This window comes from Lipophrys pholis, assembly GCF_963383615.2.
Source record: "Lipophrys pholis genome assembly, chromosome: 19".
In the NCBI taxonomy this organism is placed as follows: Eukaryota; Metazoa; Chordata; class Actinopteri; order Blenniiformes; family Blenniidae; genus Lipophrys; species Lipophrys pholis.
The window spans coordinates 3,023,508-3,045,976 of NC_137647.1; the positions used below are offsets into that span (position 1 = coordinate 3,023,508).

The 22,469-nt window shown below is 41.3% G+C and overlaps 3 protein-coding genes across 5 annotated transcripts; all 3 read left to right on the plus strand.

The window, feature by feature from the left end:
* The first annotated feature begins 1,914 nt into the window (after window positions 1–1,914).
* rusf1 (RUS family member 1) lies at window positions 1,915–9,747 on the plus strand. Its single transcript, XM_080488172.1, has 15 exons — window positions 1,915–1,936; window positions 2,052–2,206; window positions 2,289–2,366; window positions 2,453–2,567; window positions 3,595–3,640; window positions 3,722–3,754; window positions 3,843–3,948; window positions 4,797–4,898; window positions 6,527–6,597; window positions 6,707–6,891; window positions 6,983–7,040; window positions 7,627–7,691; window positions 7,789–7,911; window positions 7,986–8,051; window positions 9,000–9,747. Exons 2-15 carry the CDS (start codon window positions 2,060–2,062, stop codon window positions 9,083–9,085), a joined length of 1,281 nt encoding a protein of 426 aa, XP_080344298.1. The 5' UTR covers window positions 1,915–1,936; window positions 2,052–2,059; the 3' UTR covers window positions 9,086–9,747.
* LOC308124832 (uncharacterized protein) lies at window positions 9,665–14,976 on the plus strand. 3 transcript variants are annotated; one of them, XM_080488173.1, is made up of 12 exons: window positions 9,665–9,836; window positions 10,458–10,653; window positions 10,758–10,790; window positions 10,915–11,024; window positions 11,586–11,688; window positions 11,797–11,826; window positions 11,905–11,937; window positions 12,016–12,249; window positions 12,326–12,429; window positions 14,233–14,398; window positions 14,471–14,526; window positions 14,624–14,976. In XM_080488173.1, exons 1-11 carry the CDS (start codon window positions 9,772–9,774, stop codon window positions 14,513–14,515), a joined length of 1,119 nt encoding a protein of 372 aa, XP_080344299.1. In that variant the 5' UTR covers window positions 9,665–9,771; the 3' UTR covers window positions 14,516–14,526; window positions 14,624–14,976. The 3 variants fall into 3 exon arrangements, 2 of the variants coding, with proteins under 2 accessions (XP_080344299.1, XP_080344300.1); XM_080488174.1 differs by having other exon boundaries at window positions 9,671–9,836; window positions 10,439–10,653; XR_013936338.1 differs by having other exon boundaries at window positions 14,233–14,526; window positions 14,624–14,642.
* An 818-nt stretch (window positions 14,977–15,794) lies between these two features.
* On the plus strand, window positions 15,795–21,822 carry elob (elongin B). The gene is made up of 4 exons (XM_080488175.1): window positions 15,795–15,881; window positions 17,840–17,974; window positions 18,662–18,770; window positions 20,423–21,822. Exons 1-4 carry the CDS (start codon window positions 15,879–15,881, stop codon window positions 20,533–20,535), a joined length of 360 nt encoding a protein of 119 aa, XP_080344301.1. The 5' UTR covers window positions 15,795–15,878; the 3' UTR covers window positions 20,536–21,822.
* The last annotated feature ends 647 nt before the right edge of the window (window positions 21,823–22,469 follow it).

Below are 22,469 nucleotides of genomic sequence, written 5' to 3' on the forward strand. Positions count from 1 at the left end.
GTCTACCACTTCACAGAAGAAAGAAGTTGTTTTTTTTAAGTGTTAAGAGTACGTATGTGGAATATTGTCAAGACTCCCTGAAGTTTTTCCATCAATTCATCCGTCAGCAGTGTTTTATCCTCTTCAGGGTCGCAGGGCGACGGAGCTGATCCGGGTTCCATCCTGGACACGGTTTGTTAGTCCGTCACAGAGAGGTGTGATTGTGTGTTTCTCTGCGTTTGTACTGTGGTTTTCTTTTCTAGGGATGCCAAATGGCCTCAAACGCTTGTTTTTTGGACTGTTGGTTTAAGCGCACCAACGACACCAGTAGTGTGCATCCCTGGAGTTTGTCACATGATTACAGTCACACCAACAATGAATTCAATAATAAGACAAATAAAAAAACAAAAAAACAATAGTTTTATTTCCTAACGGGAATTAAAAGATTGAAAGAATAAAAACAGTGCAGGGACAAGGCACCTCCCCCTCCTTCCCTTGCTTTCATTCTCCTGCTCTCTCTCTCTCTCTCTCTCTCTCTCTCTCTCTCTCTCTCTCTCTCGTCTCCTCCCATCCTTTCTGCTCTCTGGCCGACAGATAAGACGTCATTCCTCGTCCTGACTCATCGGCTGATGACAAACCGACCGCATTCTTTCACAAGATGACGCCGCTTCGTCCCCGTCCTCGTCCCTTCCGGCTGAAAATGAGGAGCTCAGCTCCATGGAAGCGACTCTGCAGGCCTGGCTTCAGCATCGGGTTATTTCTCAAACCTGCAGCTGCTTCCAGTGCAGATAAAGTGTGTTTCTACCTGCAGGAATTATAATTATGTTCTCATGTATAGTAAAGTACAGTGAAGAAGAACCAAGAGGTGAAGAATGTAAACAGCTTAAGCCATTTATATCACGAGTCTAAGGGGCCGGGTGGTTGAGCCTCATGTTTTCAGTCTCATGTGATTTCGATGACTTCCTGTTTTTCCTCTTCAGTCCAAGACGATCATTTTAATGAATTATAATTAAATCAGATGAAAAAAGAATTTTATAAACTTGAAAAAGAAAGCGAGTCAACATGCCATTCTGAATTCTTCTCATAGGAAACATTAAACCGATTACAGTTTGCATCATGAACAACGTGTTGTGCGCGCACACACACACACACACACACACACATGCGTTTCTGAGGTTAGTCATACGTCTTGCAGCGTTTCTTTTTATAGCCGTCAGCGTGAGGAATGAAAACAGAAACCAAAGGTGACGCAGGGTTCAGTGAACATCCCGGCCAAACTATTGCCGCTCAAAGAAATTTCGACATCATGTACATCAGCAATCTCAGCATGTTTTTGCCCCCCTTTGTCCTTTACTTTCATAAAACCATGTTTCTGAGTTTCCCTCCCAAAAGTAATGGTTGTAAAAACAAATCATGTTAGTGTATACCGAACCGCTTCTCACCGGGCTCTTCTCAAATCTCAGTTTAGGACTAATTTATTTTAATTAGACTTACTTAAAGTCAATATCTAGCTGCACTTTTAGTTCTGTTTTTTGTGACTCTTTGCATGAATGGAAGCTGTATTTTATGGTGTTTTTATGGATGTAAATCATGTTGCACAACTACGAGTTACGTCATTTTAATAAATTCTGATTGGCTGACATGCAATTATGAACCAATGCATATCTAAGGGTTCATATCTGTCATGTGGTGCTGTGACATTTGATTTCTTTAAAGGGATTTATAGGTGGCTGATTTTGAATTAAGTAGAGAGGAAAAACAATTTTAACTGAAAGAGGTTTTTTTTTTTTTTGCCATTTAAATTTTGAGTGTTATTATTGTTATTGTTTTATTATTATTTTGTTGCGCAATAAATGTCAAAGTCTCCCTGTCGAAGCTCCGCCCTCAGTTTTCCAATCCACCAATGAGCGGTGGAGAAATGTTGAGGGCGGAAACCAAACGCGGAAGCGCTTCAGAGGTAAACGGAAGACACGTCGACTGGAAGCAGAAAGACACGAAACTGTGATGTTTATGAGCTCAGTGTGAACTTATTCGGTTGTATCGCGGGTTTGTGTTGTTGTTAATCTTTTGAGGGGCTACCATGGAGGAACGTGGCGGTGTGGTTGTCGCCTCGGAGAGATACGGCAGCGCGGAGTCCTGGAAGTATTGGGCAAAAGATGGAGCGATGGAGAGGAGAGAGGTGAACGAGGGTCAGTCCAAAGGAAACTCCGTGGTTGGAGTCTTTAAAGTAAGGTTTACTATTTCTGGGGACCTGCATTCACCATCCACTCGCAGTGATTTTGACCTGATGTTTGAACATTGCATTTCAGAGTGTTTTTCTGCCTCAAGGATATCCAGAGAGTGTCAGTGATGATTACCTGCAGTACCAGTTCTGGGATACTGTGCAGGTGAAGGAGATGAACCCTTGCATGATCCATGCTACTTCTGAACTTAACCTTTCTATCTGAGTCTGACTGGTGTTTGCATCGCTCAGGCTTTCTCCAGCTCTCTGTCAGGGACTCTGGCCACTCAGGCTTCCCTCAAAGGAGTTGGAGTTGGAAACCAGGAGGCGACTGTCGCTGCGGCCACAGTGACGTGGTTACTGAGAGGTGAAGCTTTCAGCAAAAAAACAAACCCCCGGGAATCATGCACGGTTTGCGCAAGGTGCACAGAGGTGGCAGAAATGCATCGACTTAAAACCAAAGTCATTTAAATGACATGCAACTTAATCATTTTATGGTTCACGTTCAGCATCACCATCTGTTGCTCCATCATGTTCAGCTCCATCACGTTCGCCCATGCAAGTAGCTGAGATGAGCTTTCTTTGCAGTCTGCCTGAGAAATTGAGGAGCTCCTCAATCTAAAGTCTCCATATTGCCATCAGGACTTTGTGAACTCAGTGGGGAAGGATACAGATGGATGGATTCAGTCTTAATCTCACTTAATCATCTCTCCATCCATTTATCTATTACACCAGTGGCTCTCGGAGTGTGGAGTGCAGGAGAACTTCAGGAAGGTGGAGGAGCAGCAGGAGGAATCTGAAGATCAGGAGACCGTCTTTTCAATTGTTTTTAAGATATATGATAAAAGTCAAAACAAGTGGAGCTTAAACGTATTAGTTAATCTTACTAAAAAGCATAATTTTAGGACTTAAGTTGACAAAAACGTCATATGAACCTTTAGTGCCAACGTGACGTACAACATTTACACAATATATTCAAACTTACCAGATTTAAGATTAAAAAACAATAATTAGCACAAGATGTTATATTTTATTACCTGTGGGTTTTTACAGCAAGAATAGAATAGAATAGAAGAAAGAGTTGCATACACCTGCCAACATTTTCAAAAACCATTCATGCAGACTTCTTGTTGGTTATTAAACTGTCGACCACAAATCTGAACAAAAATACATACGTGTGTCCATGCTTGGTCTCATTTGACCAGGTATTCTGCATCTTAAAGTAACTGAATTATGTCAACTGAACCGGATTTAAGTCGCTTTGAGTCAAAATGTCTTCACAGACACATAACGGAGTCCAGTTGACCTGATTCACTTACTTGTCCTCAGTATTCCTCCTCCGTTCTTGTCCTCCTGTGTTTGCGTTGCTCGTAATCCCATGTGTCCTCCTGCAGATGGAACCGGCATGTTGGGCAGGATCCTCTTCGCCTGGCAGAAAGGGTAAAGTCCTCTTTCTGCTTGAGCGTCCGTCTTGAAGGTTTCTCCTTCTCTTCCTCTCTAAGCTCTTCGTCTGTGTTCCAGGAGTAAACTGGACTCCGAGGCCAAGAAATGGAGGTACAGGGCGACCGCGGAGGCCCCCGGGTCAGCAGAGTCGTTACAGCCGAGCCCATTTTTGATGCGAGTCCTTTTGATTCTCCGCCAGGCTTTTTGCCGACGGCCTCAACGACATCGCCATGTTCATGGAAATACTGGCGCCGCACTTTCCTGCGTTCTTCACGCTGATTTTGTGCACGGCCGGAGTATTTAAGGTATAAAAAAGAAAAATCACAATTAGTAGGAAAGGTTCAGGTTCGTGAGTATAAAGACATTTGATGGTGTATGGAGTCGATGTGTGGATTTAATTCTTCCAGTTAGACGGTCAGGTTGAACTTTAGAGAGTCACTGAGGAAAAAAAGGTAAACTTTTCTATTAAAGTTTAGATCTATAGCACCAAATACAACAGTTTTGCCACGACACTTTTACAGAGCAACGCCAACACTTCCACGCAGGAGAGCAGCTGGAAAAAGAACTTCTCTTTAACAGGAAGAAACCTGTTTTTGGATGAAAGGACTTGATGAAGACGAGAACATGTCACCATGTCAGTTTCACCTTTATTTATCCTTATTTATAAGATAAGATATCCCTTTATTTATCTCGCATGTGGAGAAATTTGCAGTGGTACAGCAGGATAGTACAGAGAAAGAAGCACACATAGCAGGAACTAAAAAATGAAGCCGTATTCATATTTTGTTTGGATTAGATATTATTTCAAAGAACACAAAAAGGCTTGAGCTGCAAGTGAAATACAAGCAGTTGAAGTTTGTTTCCAATATCTGTCTAACTGTGACCATCTTGTGGTAAGACGCCCGTAAGAGAGCAGATATTTTACAAGGTAACTGCAGAATTTTCCCGAAAAGTCAAATTTCCAAACACATAAAAGAAAAAAAATTATAGTTTGAATTCAGGAAGCTGTAAGAGACGTAACATCACTTTATTTTTCTTTGTACTTATGAGCTTTAAAAATGGTAAAGTTGACTATATTTAAAAAAAACCAATGTTGGTGTGACTTGCAGTCTGACCGGTGCCGTTTTTCTGTTTTGCCCTTCGTCTGCGTCAGTCTGTCGTGGGAGTGGCCGGCGGCGCCACCAGGGCAGCTCTCACGGTTCACCAGGCTCGCAGGGACAACATGGCCGACATCTCCGCCAAAGACGGCAGTCAGGTGACTGGCGTGTTTACACTCATAGTCACGACCTCACGTACACGACCGTTCACACGGGGGCCGAGTGAAGCCTGCGGGCGTGTAGACGTGGGCGAGATGAGCTCAGACTCAGAGCAGCAGAGTGAGGAAAGTAAGGTGATTTAAATGTGTTATGAAATGACTCGAGACTGCAATGAAAAGAGGTGACCGAATTATGATGTCAATTTTTTTTTTTTTTCAATTCAATTTTATTTGTAAAGCGCTAAATCACATCAACAAACATCTCAGAGCGCTCTTACAATGATAGAGGACAACAGAACCCGACTAAACCTTCCAAAGCAGCAGATGGAACAAGCAACAGTGGAAACCAGGAAAAACTCCCTCGCATGGAGAGAAGTTCATAAGAAGTCCCTCTTCAGGAAGAAAGCGTGGGGCGGACCCTAGACTCTGGAAGGACGGCCATCCGTCTTGACCGGTTGGGGTTGAGAAAGTACATGGGATAGGACAGGGAGAGAGAGGAATAGAAGAGGGAGAGAGAGAGAGAGGCAGACAGGCCAGAGAAGTACAAATACTAAGAAAAGTCTATGATGAGCGTTGGTCCGATGATGAACCAATCTCAGTCTGGAGTTTAAGGGCCGTGCCGTTGCGGTGGGGTCCCGGTGCTGTGGTGGGGTCGGGTAGTAGGACCGTGGTAACTCCACCCTGGGAGTCTTGGGTCTGATCCCCTGGATCCTGCTCCCCTCCTGTCAGGGAGAAAAACAGACGGCGGCAGTATCTGGTGGCTCCAGTACTGTTGTTACACAGAGAGAGAGAGAGAGAGACAAGAAACAGAAGCTCCAAATGTAGAGTTCCTCCCTTTAACGGGAGAGAGAAAATCTAGGCCTAGAGCAGCTCAACTCAAGTCATTAAAGTAAATTTAATTAAAAATATTAATATACAAAATCAAAAGGACTAAAGTGAACTGCCAGAAAAGGGGATAAAAAATGTATGAAAAAATAATGCGAAAGGAGCTTTTGCTCCTGAATCCGAGATTATTTGTCTTTAGATGTTGATGAAATGAAATGAAATAAAGAACCTTTCTTAGGATTTCCTGCCATTTATTCATTTACTTAATTAAAAAAAAAAAAAAATCTTATTTAATTTAGTTACGATTATGTATTTTGTTCTCTGTACAACTTGAAATAAAATCTTTTGTTCAGAAAAAAAAGTTGAAGTCGGATGAGACGAGGCAGTTTTATATTTATTACACGGTTCAGGAACAATGAAACTCAAAATACTTCAGATTAACAAGAACTTGGTGCCTGAAACAGGGAAAACTGCAATGTGATGCAAAATATCTATTTTTAATTCATTAGTTTGACATTTTAAACCATAATATGCAAACTGCTACATACAATTTAAAAAAAATCCATTTATACAAATGTTTAAATATTTAATATTTCATGTGAATAATCTAATGGCGGCAACTTTAACAATGCAAACTGCCGTTAAACCCAAAGGAAGAAGAAGAATCTATATCTTGTGAAAATACATTTACACAAAATAAGTAATTTAAAGATTAAAAAAGAAAAAAAAAAATCATTTAAAGCTGTGCTCTTCAGTAAAACGATGTTCTGACACTTCTCCTAACCCCACTTCTTGTCTTGCAGGAGACTTTGGTGAATTTGGCCGGACTTCTGCTCAGTTTGATCCTCATTCCTCTCGTCACCGATAGTCCTCGGTCAGGCTTTTTTTTTTAAATTGTTTTATATTTCCCTCATTGCCTTTAACTGAAGTCGTTTAAAAACTCTGTAATGCCGCCCTCCTTTTCTTCCTCTCTCTTCCCTCAGTCTGACCCTTGGACTCTTCTTCCTCTTCACCATCCTTCACCTCTTCGCCAACTACAAGGCGGTGCGCTCCGTCGTCATGGAAACCTTCAACGAGGCTCGGCTCTCCATCGTCTTCCAGCGTTACCTGAGAGACAAACGGATCCCGAGTCCGGCCGAGGCCAACCGGAGAGAGCCGGTGTTGTTGGGTGAAAATGTGTTTTCACTTACATTTCTTATTTTCTTTCTTTTTTCGGATGTTTTGTGTTCAATCTGTTGGAATCTCTTCTGTTTTTACAGAGTTTGGGAAATCAGTGCCAATCAAACTGGGAGTGAAGCTACAGGAGGTTGTACAGAGGTAGAGCTTTCTTCACTTTTTGGAGCAAAAAGGGATTTTATTTATTTTTAAATTAATTTCTTTTCGACCTGCATCCCTCTTTAAAATAAGAAATAAACGGTAAGTATGGAGGTGATTGTGGACAACGATAGAAACAATAAGTCACTACACTGGATAATACATTGAATCACTGAGCCTCACAAATAAACATTTTTAGAACTGAACTTGATTCAAACATAATAAAATAACAGAATAAGGTTCAGTGCACGGTGTAACAGTTACAGACTGTAACTAATAAAGAAGATGTAGACCCGATATCTCTAATTAAAAACGTCTAACTTGCACGAGAATCGCCTCCGGTTTCCACCTGTGACGAAGAATAATGTCTTGTTTTATGAAATCAGATGGTTCAAACTCTGTTTATATCAAAAATCTTCACTATCCTTAAAAAAACAAAACCAAAACGATACACTGAGAATGCTTATATAGATAAATGGATAAAACAAAAAAAAACCCTCTTCAAGCAATATAAAAGACTGATGAAGACGGGGATGAATAAGTTTTGCCATTTGAGACCAAAACAGGCGATGTTCTGTTTGTGTTGCAGCCCAGATCAGCTGGATTTGGCTTTGAAGGGAAACAACATGCCGTTCCTCGTAGGAATACGAAACGGTACGTTATCATCCGACACATGAAGCAGCGGCTGCTTCGCCCGTATGTGTGTGTGTGTGTGTGTGTGTGTGTTTCACCCGCACGGTGTTGCTTTCAGGGTGCGTTTGTGTTTGTTTGGGACCGGAGGCGTCGGTTGGTGATGAAATCAGAGCGGCGTGTCAGGCGCTGTGGCTCAGCGGCAGACTGAACGCTCCAACGCCGGGACATCCGAACCAGCGCGGTGAGACAACAACTTCATTTCCACTGGAAAAGCTTTTTAAATGTCAAACTTGACTGATTAATCTTATCTCAAAGGTCACTGGGAGACGGTGCACGAGAGTCACAAGCTGATGGACGCCATCTTCAGTGAATTTCTCAAAGGTGAGAACGTCGGTGTGACCCAAGTTCTTCTTCTTTTGTTTAAAGGCGTCGTCCCGTCACACCGGCACCGCGTTGCATCATTTCCCGAGGGGATATTGAGCGTGTGTTTAAATTATCCGGCACTCTGCGCACAAAATGTTAAACTTTTATCTTTCTGAGGCTACTGTCATGTCATTTATATTATGTAATTGAAAAATCATCAAAAGCTATTTAGTTCTGTCTGAAACGGAGGACTTTTGTTTTATTTTATTTTTTATTTGACCTGTAGTTACTAGACAAGTTGCTTGAGATCAAAGGTTATATTTAACAAACAAAAGGTAACAGACCAACAAATGTTGTTATTCAGAACTTCATTTATTGCAAGACTGGAGAGGACAGCTGGTATTTTGTTATGTTTTAATCTTCCATACAGAAGAGAGACTATTTAAGTTATATCTGTACCATTATTGTCATCATAAGAGATTATTATAGACAAAATCAAGCATGTTAAGAACCTCTGAGAAGCTCAAAATGTGACTTTGTGCCCATTTTAACATATTTTTATTATTGTCAAACAGTTGTAGTATTTCTATTTTGTGCATATTTTTTATTTATGACCTAATTTATTTTCTCTATACTGTGTCGTTGAATATATTCTAGAATTACTAACAACTTAGTTCATGTATCTTCTAAAATGACTCTTCTCCCAGTACACACCGAGGACTAAAGACGGCTCAGTTTCATCATGCAGCCTGAACGATGACAACAAAGTTTGTGTGTTATTATCGTTTTGTGAGACGACTGAATTTTTTCAGAATTTATTTGGGAGGCATGTGTTTTGTATAGCAAAGCAAGTTGCATATTTCGAAACCACGAGGCGTCCCTTATTCCAAAATCAGCTGGATTTCATGTTTCCAGGCTGTATTAATGATGATTATCTCAGTTCTGCTGGTGTCCTGTGATCTGCAGGCGCTGAAGCTGCAGGATGGGACGTCAAGCGGACTCTGCTGGACTGGGACGAGTGGAGAGTGGAGTGGAAAACAAAAAGCAGCTGAGCTGTTTCTCACTGTTCATTTCTCAGTTTGTCTAATAAACAGTGATTTTTTTTTTTTTTTAAACTGTCTGAATTTTCTTTTTAAATAAAATTTACTATTATAGTTCAAAAATAACTATTTCTCAGATAAAAATTCGAACACGTTTTACATTAACTGTGGGGCGGTGTTGAATCACCGCATAATAGTAAGACACCGCAGAAGAAGTGGCAACAACATCCGGTTGTGAACGTATCGAATTAAAAGCGTCTACATTAAACTTACGAGTGCATTTGTAATAAAACAAAATAGCGGATAAAAGGTATGAACGCTATTTTAACATGAGAGAAATTGAACCACAATTGAAAATTAGCTACAATGATGACGCATGTATCTCGAACGTGTAATTAAATATTGAAAAATAGTGACAAAAGTGAAATAATATCTGTATTCAAATGAATATCATGAACAACCACAGTTAAATACTAACTAGATACGTGTAAAGTGGCAGTCCGTGTCTTTTTCATTGTATTTTTTGGAATATAAATGACCGTGTTTTTGTTTTTAAAACGTGTGGGACTATATTTTGAAATGCATACCAGCGACTTCCGCCACGGCTGTGCTAATGCTAACAACTTTAGCTCCAGAGACAACTCGTTTCAACTGCAAATTCACCGAATCTGTGTAAAAAAAAAAAAAACTAAAATAAAATGTCTCGATATAAATGTGCCTACAACTGCGAAAACTCTAGCGATGCGAATATCAAGTGTTTTAAGTAAGTTTATAATCTTAGATGTTTTGATCGAATCAGAGTTCCTGCATGAAGTAAAGTTAGCGCACGAAGCTAACAACATTAGTCTGCTTCTGGCTGTTCAGCTCGATTTATTGTCATTTCTTCTTTGTTTCTAGGTGTTTTGTGAGTTTGTGGGTATTTAGTGTCATTATGTTGTCAAAAATCTGTTTTTGTGGCATGATTTGTTTCTTCATTGTTGTATGAATGTTTAATTCTGGTGCCTTTGAACTGCACTTTTCTGTTTCTTGTGCTGTTTGGCTTTTCTTCGTTATTTGTTTGTCTCTTGATCATTTAGCTTTTATTCCTGGATGTTTTTGTGTCATTGTATTGTACCATCTGTTAAGAAACAATTTCTTAACAACCTATTTTCTCTCTTTACATTTATTTTTGTTATTTGGGTTTGTTTTAACTTACATAGTGGTAGTTCTACCAGCTTGTGCGTTTAAGAGAATATTACATATAAACTTAGAAACAATCTGGGTGATAAGGTTGAGTAAATATAACATTTTGTCCCGAGAGGAAACCTTGAGCTTCTGTGAGCATTACAGTGACATGACGAGAAATATTCTATTAAATAACGACAGTTGTGTGTTCCCCTCCCAGGTTTCCCATGTACAACCCTCGTAAGCTGAAGAAATGGCTCGCCAACATGAAGTGGGAGGACTGGACTCCGACTCGCTTCTCGGTGCTGTGCATCAACCACTTCGAGGAGCAATACATCAACCGAGCCGGAAAGTCTGTGACCCTTCGAGACGACGCCGTTCCCACCATATTCTCAGAAAACACACCAAAGGAAAAGGTGTGAATTCTTCCGAGAGATTCTCGTCACTGAGAGGAAGACATGTTTTAACACGGGATGATGTTTTTGAATTTATTGTTGAATGTTGTCTCTCTTTTCTGTAGACTTCCATCAGTTCAAAGCGTAAGAGAAACAAGGTGAGAATGTACTGCTGACTCGTTTATCTTCTGAAGTGATGCGATTCTGTTGGTGTTTGTGGTTTTTCTCTAAACGCCCTACTCGAGCACACAAAAAGATTTTTATTTATTTATTCTATTTTAGCCCGCTGCCGAAGCCACAAAGAAAGATTCAGCTCAGCCGAGCAGCCCCACCACAGCAAAGCAGAGCAGCAGGAGCAAAGAGCAGACCCCCGGCCTGCAGGAGCCTCCCAGGTACGCACCTCCAGACTGAGAAACGTCATGAAGGATCAGAATTGTGTCGCAGGATCTGCAACTTGTGGTCACACAGCGACGTCGCTCTCCCGATTTAAAACTGAAAATCTCCCCGCATGAGTCCAGCTTGGAGTCTTTCTATGTGGAGTTTGTGCTTCTTGGTGTATCACATAACAAAACGTGCAAAAATAAAAACAAGTACTTAACTGATTCTCAAGAGGAACTGCAGATTATCCGAATAAGATGTTGTTGTTGTTTTTTTTATAAGAGATTTTTTTTTTATTGAGTGGCAACTGTTGCTCGGCCCAATCGCTCTTTACCTTTTTTCTGCACCTGAACTGGAAGCTGATTTTTCACGTATTACAAGAAGTAAAACTTCCTCATCTTGTGGGAAAAACAGTTGAATTGTTTCTTTGGGATTTCACCAACAAACAAAATAAATAACTTTAAAATTGAACATCATGACGTTGCACATTTGCAGCAAAAGATCGATGGTGATTTGAGTGAACTGGCGGACCTTCAGCTCCCCACCGCCTCTCCTCGTTCTGCTTCTCCTCACAGAGACCCCAGGAAGCCCGAGAGGTGGCGAGTCATCGTGGACGAAGAGCTGATGAAGATCAAATCATTTCCTCATTTCTTTCACGGGGATTACTGCGTTCCTCAGGTACGTGGGGTCGGACGTGGTGGATGTAGCATCCTGCTTTTGTTCAATTCTATATTATTTCTGAATGTATTCACTTTCACGTGTTTATTCTTCCACGTACTTCAACAGAATATTCACTGGGCTCCAGACACTTTCAGCGTGAGTATTTTAATGAAATGCATTATTTAAAGTCATGTCTCGGTTTGTCATTAACGCGTTCTTCTGCATCTTTCACAGGCGGAGCGTAGAGACTGTGACAACATGATCGAAGTGGGTGTTCCGCCCTGTGAGTATCCACGCCGTTTTGCCGTCGTTTGGCCTGACGTGGACGTTGTGTGTGAACCGCAGGTGAAGGAGGCGTGGCAGTGGCTGGGCCTGGACGTCAGGGGACCACTGGCCCAGACGCTGAACGGACACAAGTACATCCTGACCGTGACGGACTTATACTCCCGGTGGGTGGAGGCCGTGCCCATGAACACGTGCCTCCCACCGGAAGTGGCCAAGAACGTCGCGGACATCATCGCGCACTTTGGGTACCCGGTCCGAATCCTGTCCAGACTGCCGCATGACGTCGTCCAAAAAGTGAGTGTGTCTGGGGTTTAGTCCGACGTCTACGGATGTAGGAAAAGAAGTATTCACACTGCGCCGCCTCCCTCAGGTCAACCTGGAGCTGAAAGAAAAGCTGAAGGTTTCCATTCCTCTGCTGATCCATCATCAGCAGACCGGCACTGCAGACCCGACCACGCTTCAGATGATTGACAGGTCTGTGTGAGCCGGGTCAATATTTACCTCAGGATTTCACCGTCACAGTATAACCAGGTGTCTCCGTCTTTTAAGCGAAGCCTTCTATATTCTTGTTTATTCTTGTTTGTTCTTCACTTTTGCACAGCCTTGAAGACAAGAGATATTAGACTTTGTGTCTAGTTAAAGAGTCCGGGCCCAGATTTGGTTAGAAACAATAAACAGGATTGTTAAAGAGTAAAAAGTCGACTTTGAAGAGTTTAGATCTGGATTAAAGAAGCCAAATGTTATTAAAACGAGTCCTTAAAGAGCCAAAAACATCAGATCTATAAAATGTGTCAAAGTTATTAAAGTTAGTCATTTTCGCAGACGACACAATCATTTTCTATTCTAATGACAATTATAGTAATTTAGTAACTAATCTAAACTGTGAACTAAGGAAATTAAAAACATGGATGGACATTAACAAATTGTCCCTCAACTTAAACAAAACAAAAGTAATGTTTTTCGGTAATTATAATGGAAAACCAGACCCAGTAATTATAGACGGTGTAGTTTTAGATACAGTATCAGAAAATAAATTCTTAGGAGTCACCATTGACAGTAAATTAAGCTGGAAACTACACATAAGTCACATACAAGGTAAAGTCTCCAAAAGCATCTCAATCATTAATAAAGCCAAGTTTTTCTTAAATTACAATGCATTATTTCTATTATATGGTTCGTTAGTTTTGCCATATCTAAATTATTGTGTAGAAGTTTGGGGCAGTAACTATAAAAGTTCATTACACCCCCTTGTTATACTCCAAAAACGGGCTGTAAGAATTATACACAAAGTAGGATATTGTGATCACACTAATATATTATTTTTGCAGTCTAAAATGTTAAAATTGCATGATTTAGTTGAATTCTCTACTGCCCAACTTCTGTTTCAAGCTAACAAAAATGTGCTACCTGCAAGAATACAAATGCTTTTTGCACGCACAGAAGGGGGATATAACCTGAGGGGAGGGGGGGGGGGGATATAACCTGAGGGGAGGGGTGGGGGGGGATATAACCTGAGGGTGTGTGATAACTTTAAGGTTCAAGCAGTGTCTTCCACTAGGAAAAGTATGTGTGTGTCTGTATGTGGAGTTAAACTCTGGAACAAAATGGGAGTAGAGCACAAACAATGTCCAAATATTCATCAGTTCAAATCAAGATATAAAAAAATGGTATGGTCAAAATACCAGAAGGAGGAAATGGGTACTTGATTACTAATGGGTGTTACAAAGTGATGTATACTTTAAAGGTCAGATCTAGCTAATGATGAAGTCTATTGTTGTTGTTACTATTATACTATTGCAGTTGTTATTATTGTTATTGGTATCATTATTATTATCATTATGGTTGTTATTATTGTAAGAGGATATAACATGTAATTCAGTTAACAAGAAATAACTATGATTATATTGTATTAGTAATATCTTACATTATATAATAGACTATATGTCTTGGCTGTTTTTGTTGTTGTTGTTTTATTTTTCTGTTTTATTTTAACAGTGTTATTGTAGCAGCCACATTATCATTATTATTTAAGTTTATGAACAGGGGTGGGAGTTAATAAGCTTGTCTTCTTCCCACTCCTTTTCGAGCTCGAGTGTTGATTATTATTTTTTCTTTTATTGTATTTTTTTCTGGCTTTTATGCCTGTGTTGTGTGTCGCGTAGCTCGAAATAAATTTGGAAATGAATGAATGAAAATCCAGGTAGAGATTAACGTCCGGCTCTGTTTTAAAGTTTAACTCAGGAATGAAACAAATAAAAGCTTTTTGCTCTCTGGCAGGATGGTGAGCGACCTGACGGAGCAGCACGCTGCAGACTGGGACGTCTACCTGCCCGCTCAGGTGTTCAGTCTGTGCTTCAGAGAGCACCCGGACACCAAACAGAGGCCGTTCTCCGCACTCTGCTGCAGAGGACCGCAGCCGGTCCGCTCCCCCAGAGAACTCAGCGTGAGTGATCAGCCCTCGTTTGTGTTTGCTCTAGAAACCCTGAACTGACCTCTGCGTCGTCGCCTCCCACAGTTGACTTACTCCCAGATCAGAGGGAGCGTTTTCGTCATCAGGTAGAAGCTCAGCGGGTGAGTTGAATCGGTTCTCCGGGGAATTTGATCAAGTTATTTTTTATTTTTTATTTTGGGGAACTTAACGAATTCCACATCTCGTTTCTCTCGTCAGGCTGGATTGAGTTTCATCAACCATCAAAGGAAGAGGAATATTTCAGATCAGCACAGTGGAAACAATGACGGGAAGTTTTTTTTTTAATGATTTTCACTCTCCCTAACACTCCAAAGTTTTTCCTCCTATGAACACACAACAACTGTCGTCCTCCTGGTCGGTCTGGCAGAACAAGGCTGTTCTAAGTGTTTGGAATTCTTTAGTTGGGTTGAATTTTTGCACATAAAACAGATAAGCAGCGGAGTTACTGTAGATAAATGAATCTATTCTGGTCAATTTAAAGCAGCTGCCTCACCTGATTGCTTTTGTTGCGTTCATAAGTTGTAAAACATGTAAATAAACCTTTTTGTATGAAAAATGTCTCTTATAATGTTATTTGTCAGCAACATGAATATTTGTTTTTTGTTTAAAAAGTCTACATGGCTGATTTCAGACTTGAATGTTTTGGTGAATGAAAGTGTTTTAAGTCCATCTGTCCGTCCAACCATCCATTTTCTACATTCAGCTCAGATCTCAGCTTGGACTTCCACAAAGTTGCTGTATTCACATGAAGGAAGCTGGTCACAAAACATTTATTGTACCTCTGAAATATGTAAAGATTTTTTTTGCAAATTTTAAGCCTTTTTTTTGCCATTTCAGCTCTTCTGGTTTTTTGTTTTTTTAGTAAGCGTTGCCTTCTTAGCCAATAAAGATATTTTAATTTTTGTTTTAAACAATTCTAGCAGTTTTAGCCATTTTATCTATTTGAAAGATTTTAGCTGTTTTATCTTTTTCTTTAAAAAACTTGTTTTAGTTTTAGAAAGTTTTAGCCTTTATTAGTAGTTTTAAGTTGTTTTTGATATTTATTTTTTCATCCATTTTATTAGCTGCTAGCCTTTAAAGCTATTTTAACTTTTTTTTCAGACTTTTAACTATTTTTATTGACTGTTTCAACTTTTTATATTGATTTTAGCCATTTTAAACAGTTTGATCAAGTTTAGCTTTTTAATTGAACAATTTCACATTTTTAGAAAAGCTGTTTTAGACAATAAACCTTTTTTTTTTTTTTTAGCACCTGCAAGCGCCCAATGTTGGTTCTCCGGGGGTTAAGCGCCTGCAAGCGCCCCCTGCCGGTTCACGCGGGTGATGCGCCTCCTTACGCCCCCTGCCGGCGGCCGGCGGACTCGCCCGATGCCGCTGTGATCTCACAGTTGTCGCTGTGCGGTGGAAGTGGAGGTTTTTTTTTTTTCTCCAGTGTGCAGCCAACCGCAAAGAAATGGTGAGGAAAACACACACGGCTCATAACGACAAAAACAAAAAAGCAAAGCAAAACAAGACGTACTTTAACTCGCCTCGAAGGCCCGATACCAGCGGTTTAACAAGCAACAGGGTTTTTTTTTTTTTTTTTAACGTTTCGAGGAAACGTAAAGCTGATTCTTTGTTTAGCTAACAGCTGCTAGCTTTGTCTCGCCCCAGCACACTCCGCTCCACGGTGACTCGACGAACGTCTCGAAGCGTTTAAACTCACCGGGACGTTCGCCGACGGGCTCCCGGACGCGGAGGGGAGAGAGTCGCGCCGCTTTGAATCGATGACATCCGATCCAGGAAACTTTGCTTTTGATCAGGTCGCCAGTTAGCGGCGAGCTAAGTAGCTGAAGTTGGATGTAGCCGCTGGAGCTCGGCTAACGTTAGCTTCCCGGACACAGCTGAGAGGATAAAATATTCTACAGTACCAGTGTTGGTACTAATATTAGACACGATACAACCAGAGGGGTGTTTAGTGTGTGTTATCCTCTGAGTACCTCGATGTTTGGCTCATTCCGAGAGCTACAGCAGCTACATGCTAACAGTCGGTTGCTAACAGTAGCGTCCCCACCATGAAGCCAGCAGCGGCTCTTTAAACGCCTCATTACATGCAACCTGAAGGACTTATGGCTCAAAGACTATACCTGTCCTATTGACAGCTTTACACACGTAATATCAGCTTATACAACCCGTAGAGTACGTGCCCGACACAGAAAGGAGTGATCTGCTGGATTTGGAGGAAAGTCGAAAAAAAAAAATGTCTTCAATGCTTTTCTGGAGATTTTAGAGCCCAACACTCACAGAATAGGAAATGTTGTGTTCATTTCCATTTTAGTAACTCGTATCAGCACAATTATTCAGTTTTTGTTCATGTTCGTGACTTTTGGAGTATCTGCAGACTGTTCATTTGTTAACAAAGTTAAACACTGGATTAATCCCCAATAAATCCAAGATAAACACAAGATTTTATGATGGAGTTTCCTCCAAACTTCAATCAAGAAAGACCCTGTCTAATCTGTGACTTATTAAATATTACAGGAAAGTGAAACACTGACAGACAGACACCCACTCTCGCCTTAAAAAGCAAGAGAAACCTGTCTTCTGGAAAGTGTTTCGTACTATTTCCTCTGGTGTGAACACATTTAATTTGCAAGGCCTTCGAGCTCCTCTCTGACCTCGAACCACAGGTTGGGAACCACTGCTCGAAAAGGACTGATCAGAGATTGTCAACTGAATAAGTTTGGACTTTTTCTGGCACTTCCATGAATAAACAATGACATTCCAGTTTGATATCAAATGATAATGAAAACCTCCCCAACAAAACTGGACCCCTTCTTTTAAAATGACCAAATTCATCTTGGATTTTCAACAGATATTGAGTGTTTTTGAAAAAAGACAAAATGTCTTCTGGTTTGAAACAAACAATCAGTTGAAAATGAAAGTTTGTACAAAAAGCGGAAGGAAACATATTGGAACTGTTTATACTGAGGTAGCTTTTCTTTCTAAAGATAGGACCGAGAGGGAGAAGGAGGTAACGGAGGTGAAACCAGTGTTCTTTTGGCTGCATGCAAACAGTCCTCTGTTACACAGCAAGGCAAACCTTTTCACATTTGAAATACTTGATATTATTTCAAATGTGGAAAGGTTTGCCTTGCTGTGTAACAGAGGAGTCAAATTGAACTGAGGTTCAACAAACACTATTTAAATCTTAGACAAATCTCCAAATCAAAGCACAAATCCTCAAGAACTCTGATTCTGACTTCATGACGACGACGACGTCACGAAGGACATTTCGAGCATTTCGATGTGTACAGTGATCGTTTGTTTTCTTTTGTGAGTTGAAAATGGTAAAATGTTGCTGTTTTCTTGTTCTGCCGCTGGAAGGAAAAGTATTTTTCATGTAATTTGTTTGGCTTCCTGTCGTCCCTCCAGGATGTGTTTCTAATGATCCGACGTCATAAGACGACCATCTTCACAGATGCCAAAGAGTCGACCACGGTGTACGAACTGAAGCGCATCGTGGAGGGCATTTTAAAGAGGCCACCCGAAGACCAGAGGCTTTATAAGGTGAATCAAACAGCTCTATTCCCCGGAGCAGTTTGGACACGTGGAGGATTGTAGTTGGCCACAACAGATCAAGACAGTGAATCTCAGCCTGCAGCTCCTACATCTCATCTGCCAAGTGTATTTTTACCTGTCAAACTCATAATTTAGACTCTGTGGCGTCGACCACAGGTTGAATCAAGACATCAGTTTGGATTATTCAATAATAAAATGACATCTGATTTGTTTTTAAAATCACTTTTGCACTGCACACAGTTTGACATTAACCAGCTTCTTCGTTATTTAATTCTTCTGCTGATTGAATGCGTACATTTATAACAGTATTTAAACACCAACTAACTCCCCTCGGGCTGAAATGAGGCGTAATAACAGCATGAGTAACAGGTGTGACTGTTACCAGATATACATAAAGACTCATCATCTCTCAAAATTAGAGCCTGAAATTAACAGCAACATGTACAAAAATTGTCACTCCGATGGCAAACGGCAAGGAAATAAGAAACTCGTCAGTGACAGAAAAACTTGTGTTGCCACGGCAATGTAAATACGCCGTATCCTTCAGCATCTGTTAGATTCAGGTTAGATTCAAAAGCCCCAGTCGGCGTGAGCGAGCCTCCCCCTCATGATGTGTGTGTTGGTGACATGAGAATGATGAGATCAAATGGTTTTTCACTGTCCTCTGCTTCCCAGGACGACGTGCTGCTCAACGACAGTCAAACTCTCGGAAACTGCGGCTTCACAAATCAGACAGCCCGGCCTCAGGCCCCGGCCACGGTGGGACTAGCTTTCCGTCTGGGGGGTGAGTTGCTTCAATCTTCATTTCAACAGAAACATCCATCGACGCTGCCGCGCGCCGTCCTTCACATGAAACTGATCAACAGACGATAATGATGTTTTCTCACTGGTCATAGTCCGACTGCTACAAATGCTCGTTGTCATTCAGGATAGCTGGAAGTAATCAGATCATTCTGATAAACAATCTGTCTTGGCAATACGCTCATACCGATGACGGCGTCAAGTCCGATACAGAACGGACGAGTATTACGTGACGTCAGCGGCAGGTACGCAAAAGAGGACCAACGTTATTTGGGGATTCTTTCATGTTAATGAGAATTACAAACTGTAAACTATCTTCTGTCTAAACATCAAGAGGAGGAGAACGATAGTTCGTACAACACAAGCAACTTGATCACCAGCCGATGTTGCTCAGTAGTTTTACAGCTCAGCACGTATCTCCGAACCATGCTACATGCTACACGCTAAAGAGTTTCCAGGCTCAAACACCAGCGATGCTACATGCTAAACATGATTAAAGTGTGACTGCTACACTCGTTAACAGCGAGCTGGAGTGTGTAGCAACAAGCTCCGCCCCTCAGTCTGCAGTACGCATGGCGCAGTGTGTCGATAGACGCTACATGCAGTACTCTGTACTCTGACTGTTGGAAGTGTGTGTAGAGCCTTCTCGTGTCATTTGAAGTATGAATTCGGCTTCATAGCATTTAATAAGTACCCGTATAAGTACTCTGTATTGGTAAGTAGCTAAAGGTTAGTACTCGTACTTTTAAAAAGTGGTATCGGTGTGTTCCTACTCTGACTCATTTACTTGTACTTCAAAATGCAATAACTGAGAAATAAAGTGACCAACCACTAAAACTTCCCGTCGTTGGTAAAACGTCGGCTCTCGTTTGGCGACGTCGTTGGATTTTTTCTTTCTAACATGAATTTCACTCCAGAAGCGTCTCTCTGCTGCTGCACGTCACCGTTGTTTCACTCATGAATATAAACGATGGAAGGAAACGAATCGGATTAACACGTTTTCATGTAGAAAACACTTGTAGGTGTGTTGGTCCTATCTGCTGATCAAATAGATCAGATTATCCAGGTTGGATGATCACTTAAACAATCTGATAATGATTTTAATGTTCAGGTATCGGATTGTGAGAAATTGGATTTGAATACTTCGATTTTCTCCCCGATACTCTGATGTATTTAATTCCTTCAGATCAGATATAATCTACATCTGTGCAGCACTAAGATGAGCGCAGATGTTTTAAAAAAAATAAAAAATAACAGGAAGTTTCAGTTTCTTTCATAAAGAAAGTCAAACATGTAAACAAAGATTTTCCCTTTTTATCACATCGATTATTACAGTAATCTGATTACTCTGAGCTATCTGATTTTCGCAGGCTGAATAATGGAGGCATCAGCCTTTGAGCCACAAGTTTAGGAAAAGGCCGTGAAGTTGGCTTGAGGAGCGTTAATCTTCACTGTTTAGAGATCGTGGAGTTCAGCAGGCCAGAACAGAGCAGTCGTGAGGTTTTGCAAACGGGGAAGGAAAAGCAAAAGAAGTGAAAATAGTTTTAACTGTGAAGAGTTTTGTGTGACTTTCTGCCTTGGTGGTGTAACGTGACGCCTCTCCCCTCTCGCTCCCTGTCACTTTCTCCGGCTCAGATGATTCGTTCGAGCAGCTGAGGATCGAGTCCTTCTCCACCCCGCCAGAGCTCCCCGACGTCATGAAGCCGCAGGATTCAGGCAGCACAGCCAACGAGCAGGCCGTCCAGTGAGGGGCCGGGTCGGGGGGGAGGGTGGGGCAACATGGGGGACACCTGGGGGCGGGAGGTGGTGGTGGGGGGGTTAGGGAGCGGCGCCTCGGCGGGTGAAGTCACCTATGACGACCGATCCCCGGAAGGGGGGGGCGTAAACAGTTAACAAACACGGAGCCCCGCCCCGCCCCGCCCCGCCCCCTCCCTCCCTCCCTCCCTCCCTCCCTCCCTCCCTCCCTCCCTCCCTCCCTCCCTCCCCCTCGCTGCTGTAAATGTGAGGGGGCTTCAAAGTGGTTCATTTTGTCCTGAAATGGGAGAACGCATGCTTGATAAATCGATAATTTCACACGAGACCCTTCAGAAAAACCTGACAGAGTCTTGTCACGACACTGTCAGTCATCCACAGGATTGGTCAAGGCTGAACTTAAAGAACCGTACCTCGTATTTAATGAAATCTCATCTTTTTTGGGGGGCGGGGGGGGCGGGGGGGGGGGGGGGGGGGTGTAAGGTCGATGCTGCCTTACTTGTGTTCCTTTATTTTGCTGGCTTAAAAAGTGGGAGTTGATGAGGCGTTACGTTTTAGGCTTTTTAAGTATTTTTTTCTTTTTTTGTGTGTGTTTCCTTTAAATAAACTATTGCTAGGATTAACATGTTTTTTGGTCTTTGGCCTGGATATGTGTTGCGACATTAGCTAGGAGTTTGTGAATTTCAAAGTTACGATGTATTTCAAGGACGTTACACGACAATATGGCTCAAAAGAAAGGAAAAAAAAGAAAAAATCATTGGCAGGAAGCCAAACATTTGCCGGTACTTTACTGATCAGAAGTTATTGTTCTGGGACTGGAAGCAGTGACCGACTCGCACGCAGCAGCAATCGTGAACGAATTGGCGGCGATGGTTGATTCTTGTCACCGACGTGGACTGATCCGCTCTCCTGATGTTTTTGATTGTATTGAAGATTGTTGACTTTGAAAATCGGTGGCCCCGAAAAAACAGTTTTTTCCGCCAAAAGTGGGACTGCACACGACCTTTTCCCAGAATTCCTCTCGCTGCAGTTTGTCTTGTCTCATAAACCAATAATCTCCCCCGACCACGCATCATTCTTGAATTTATGATCTGGAAACTAGAAGAAATGTTCGCCGCAGGAGCGGAGGGAAGTTCTGACCTCTGTGGAATGAAACTTGTTTTAACGTTGCGTTTAATTAAAAAGAAGAAAATTAACAGGTTTGCAAATTGAGGCTGTTAAACAGTGGGAGGGGATCAAAGTTGCACTTGTTACTGATTTAACATTAAAACAATTGTTTTTCACCTGGTTGTACTGTGCTGTTTCTGTCCTGCGTTTACATGATACACTGAATGTTTATGAGAGGATTGAAGGTGGGACGGAAGAAAAGGTGAGAAGCCTTAAAACCTTGCGTGTAGATTAAAGAGAAGTACTACGGGTGTATTCAGTCTTCTGCAGTGGTTTCCTGAAGTTTTACCAAAATTAGATGAAAATACGCTTTTTTTGTGTATTTTTTTCCAAAAAATATGCTAATCTTTCATCTGAAAGGTGAAAAATGTGGAAAGAGTGACATTAAAATGGCCCAAAACCATTAGAAAGTGTTAAAACGGCAAACATTTCTAAAAGGCTAACATTTTCAAAATAAGGTGAAGTATCTGAACACAGGTTAAATTATGAAAGGTTTAAAAAAATATACAAGAAAATTGGCCAAAAGTGATCCAAAGGCATAAAATGTAATCCAGCTTCAAAAATAGAATCGATAAAACCGCTGAAAAAGCGAGTGTTTCTATTGTGAATTGTAGTTATGCAGCGTTGTAGTGAAGAACACAACCCTAAAGCTAGAAGTCTATAAAACAGTTATGAATCAATTTTTGCGCGTCCCATTTTAAGTCATAAACATGCTTTTTAGATTAATTTTATTTGGTGAAAAGTGGCAGAAATGTTTCTTTTT

Excerpts from the sequence above, each read along its gene's own strand:
- LOC308124832 (XM_080488173.1), top strand. The coding sequence starts at position 9,772 with ATGTCTCGATATAAATGTGCCTACAACTGCGAAAACTCTAGCGATGCG. Across the intron at positions 10,654-10,757 it reads AAAACACACCAAAGGAAAAG|ACTTCCATCAGTTCAAAGCG; the intron begins GTGTGAATTCTT and ends TCTTTTCTGTAG. Across the intron at positions 12,430-14,232 it reads ACGCTTCAGATGATTGACAG|GATGGTGAGCGACCTGACGG; the intron begins GTCTGTGTGAGC and ends GCTCTCTGGCAG.
- rusf1 (XM_080488172.1), top strand. The coding sequence starts at position 2,060 with ATGGAGGAACGTGGCGGTGTGGTTGTCGCCTCGGAGAGATACGGCAGC. Across the intron at positions 2,367-2,452 it reads AGTTCTGGGATACTGTGCAG|GCTTTCTCCAGCTCTCTGTC; the intron begins GTGAAGGAGATG and ends TGCATCGCTCAG. Across the intron at positions 3,755-3,842 it reads TCCGAGGCCAAGAAATGGAG|GCTTTTTGCCGACGGCCTCA; the intron begins GTACAGGGCGAC and ends ATTCTCCGCCAG.
- elob (XM_080488175.1), top strand. Across the intron at positions 17,975-18,661 it reads AAGACCAGAGGCTTTATAAG|GACGACGTGCTGCTCAACGA; the intron begins GTGAATCAAACA and ends TCTGCTTCCCAG. Across the intron at positions 18,771-20,422 it reads ACTAGCTTTCCGTCTGGGGG|ATGATTCGTTCGAGCAGCTG; the intron begins GTGAGTTGCTTC and ends TCTCCGGCTCAG.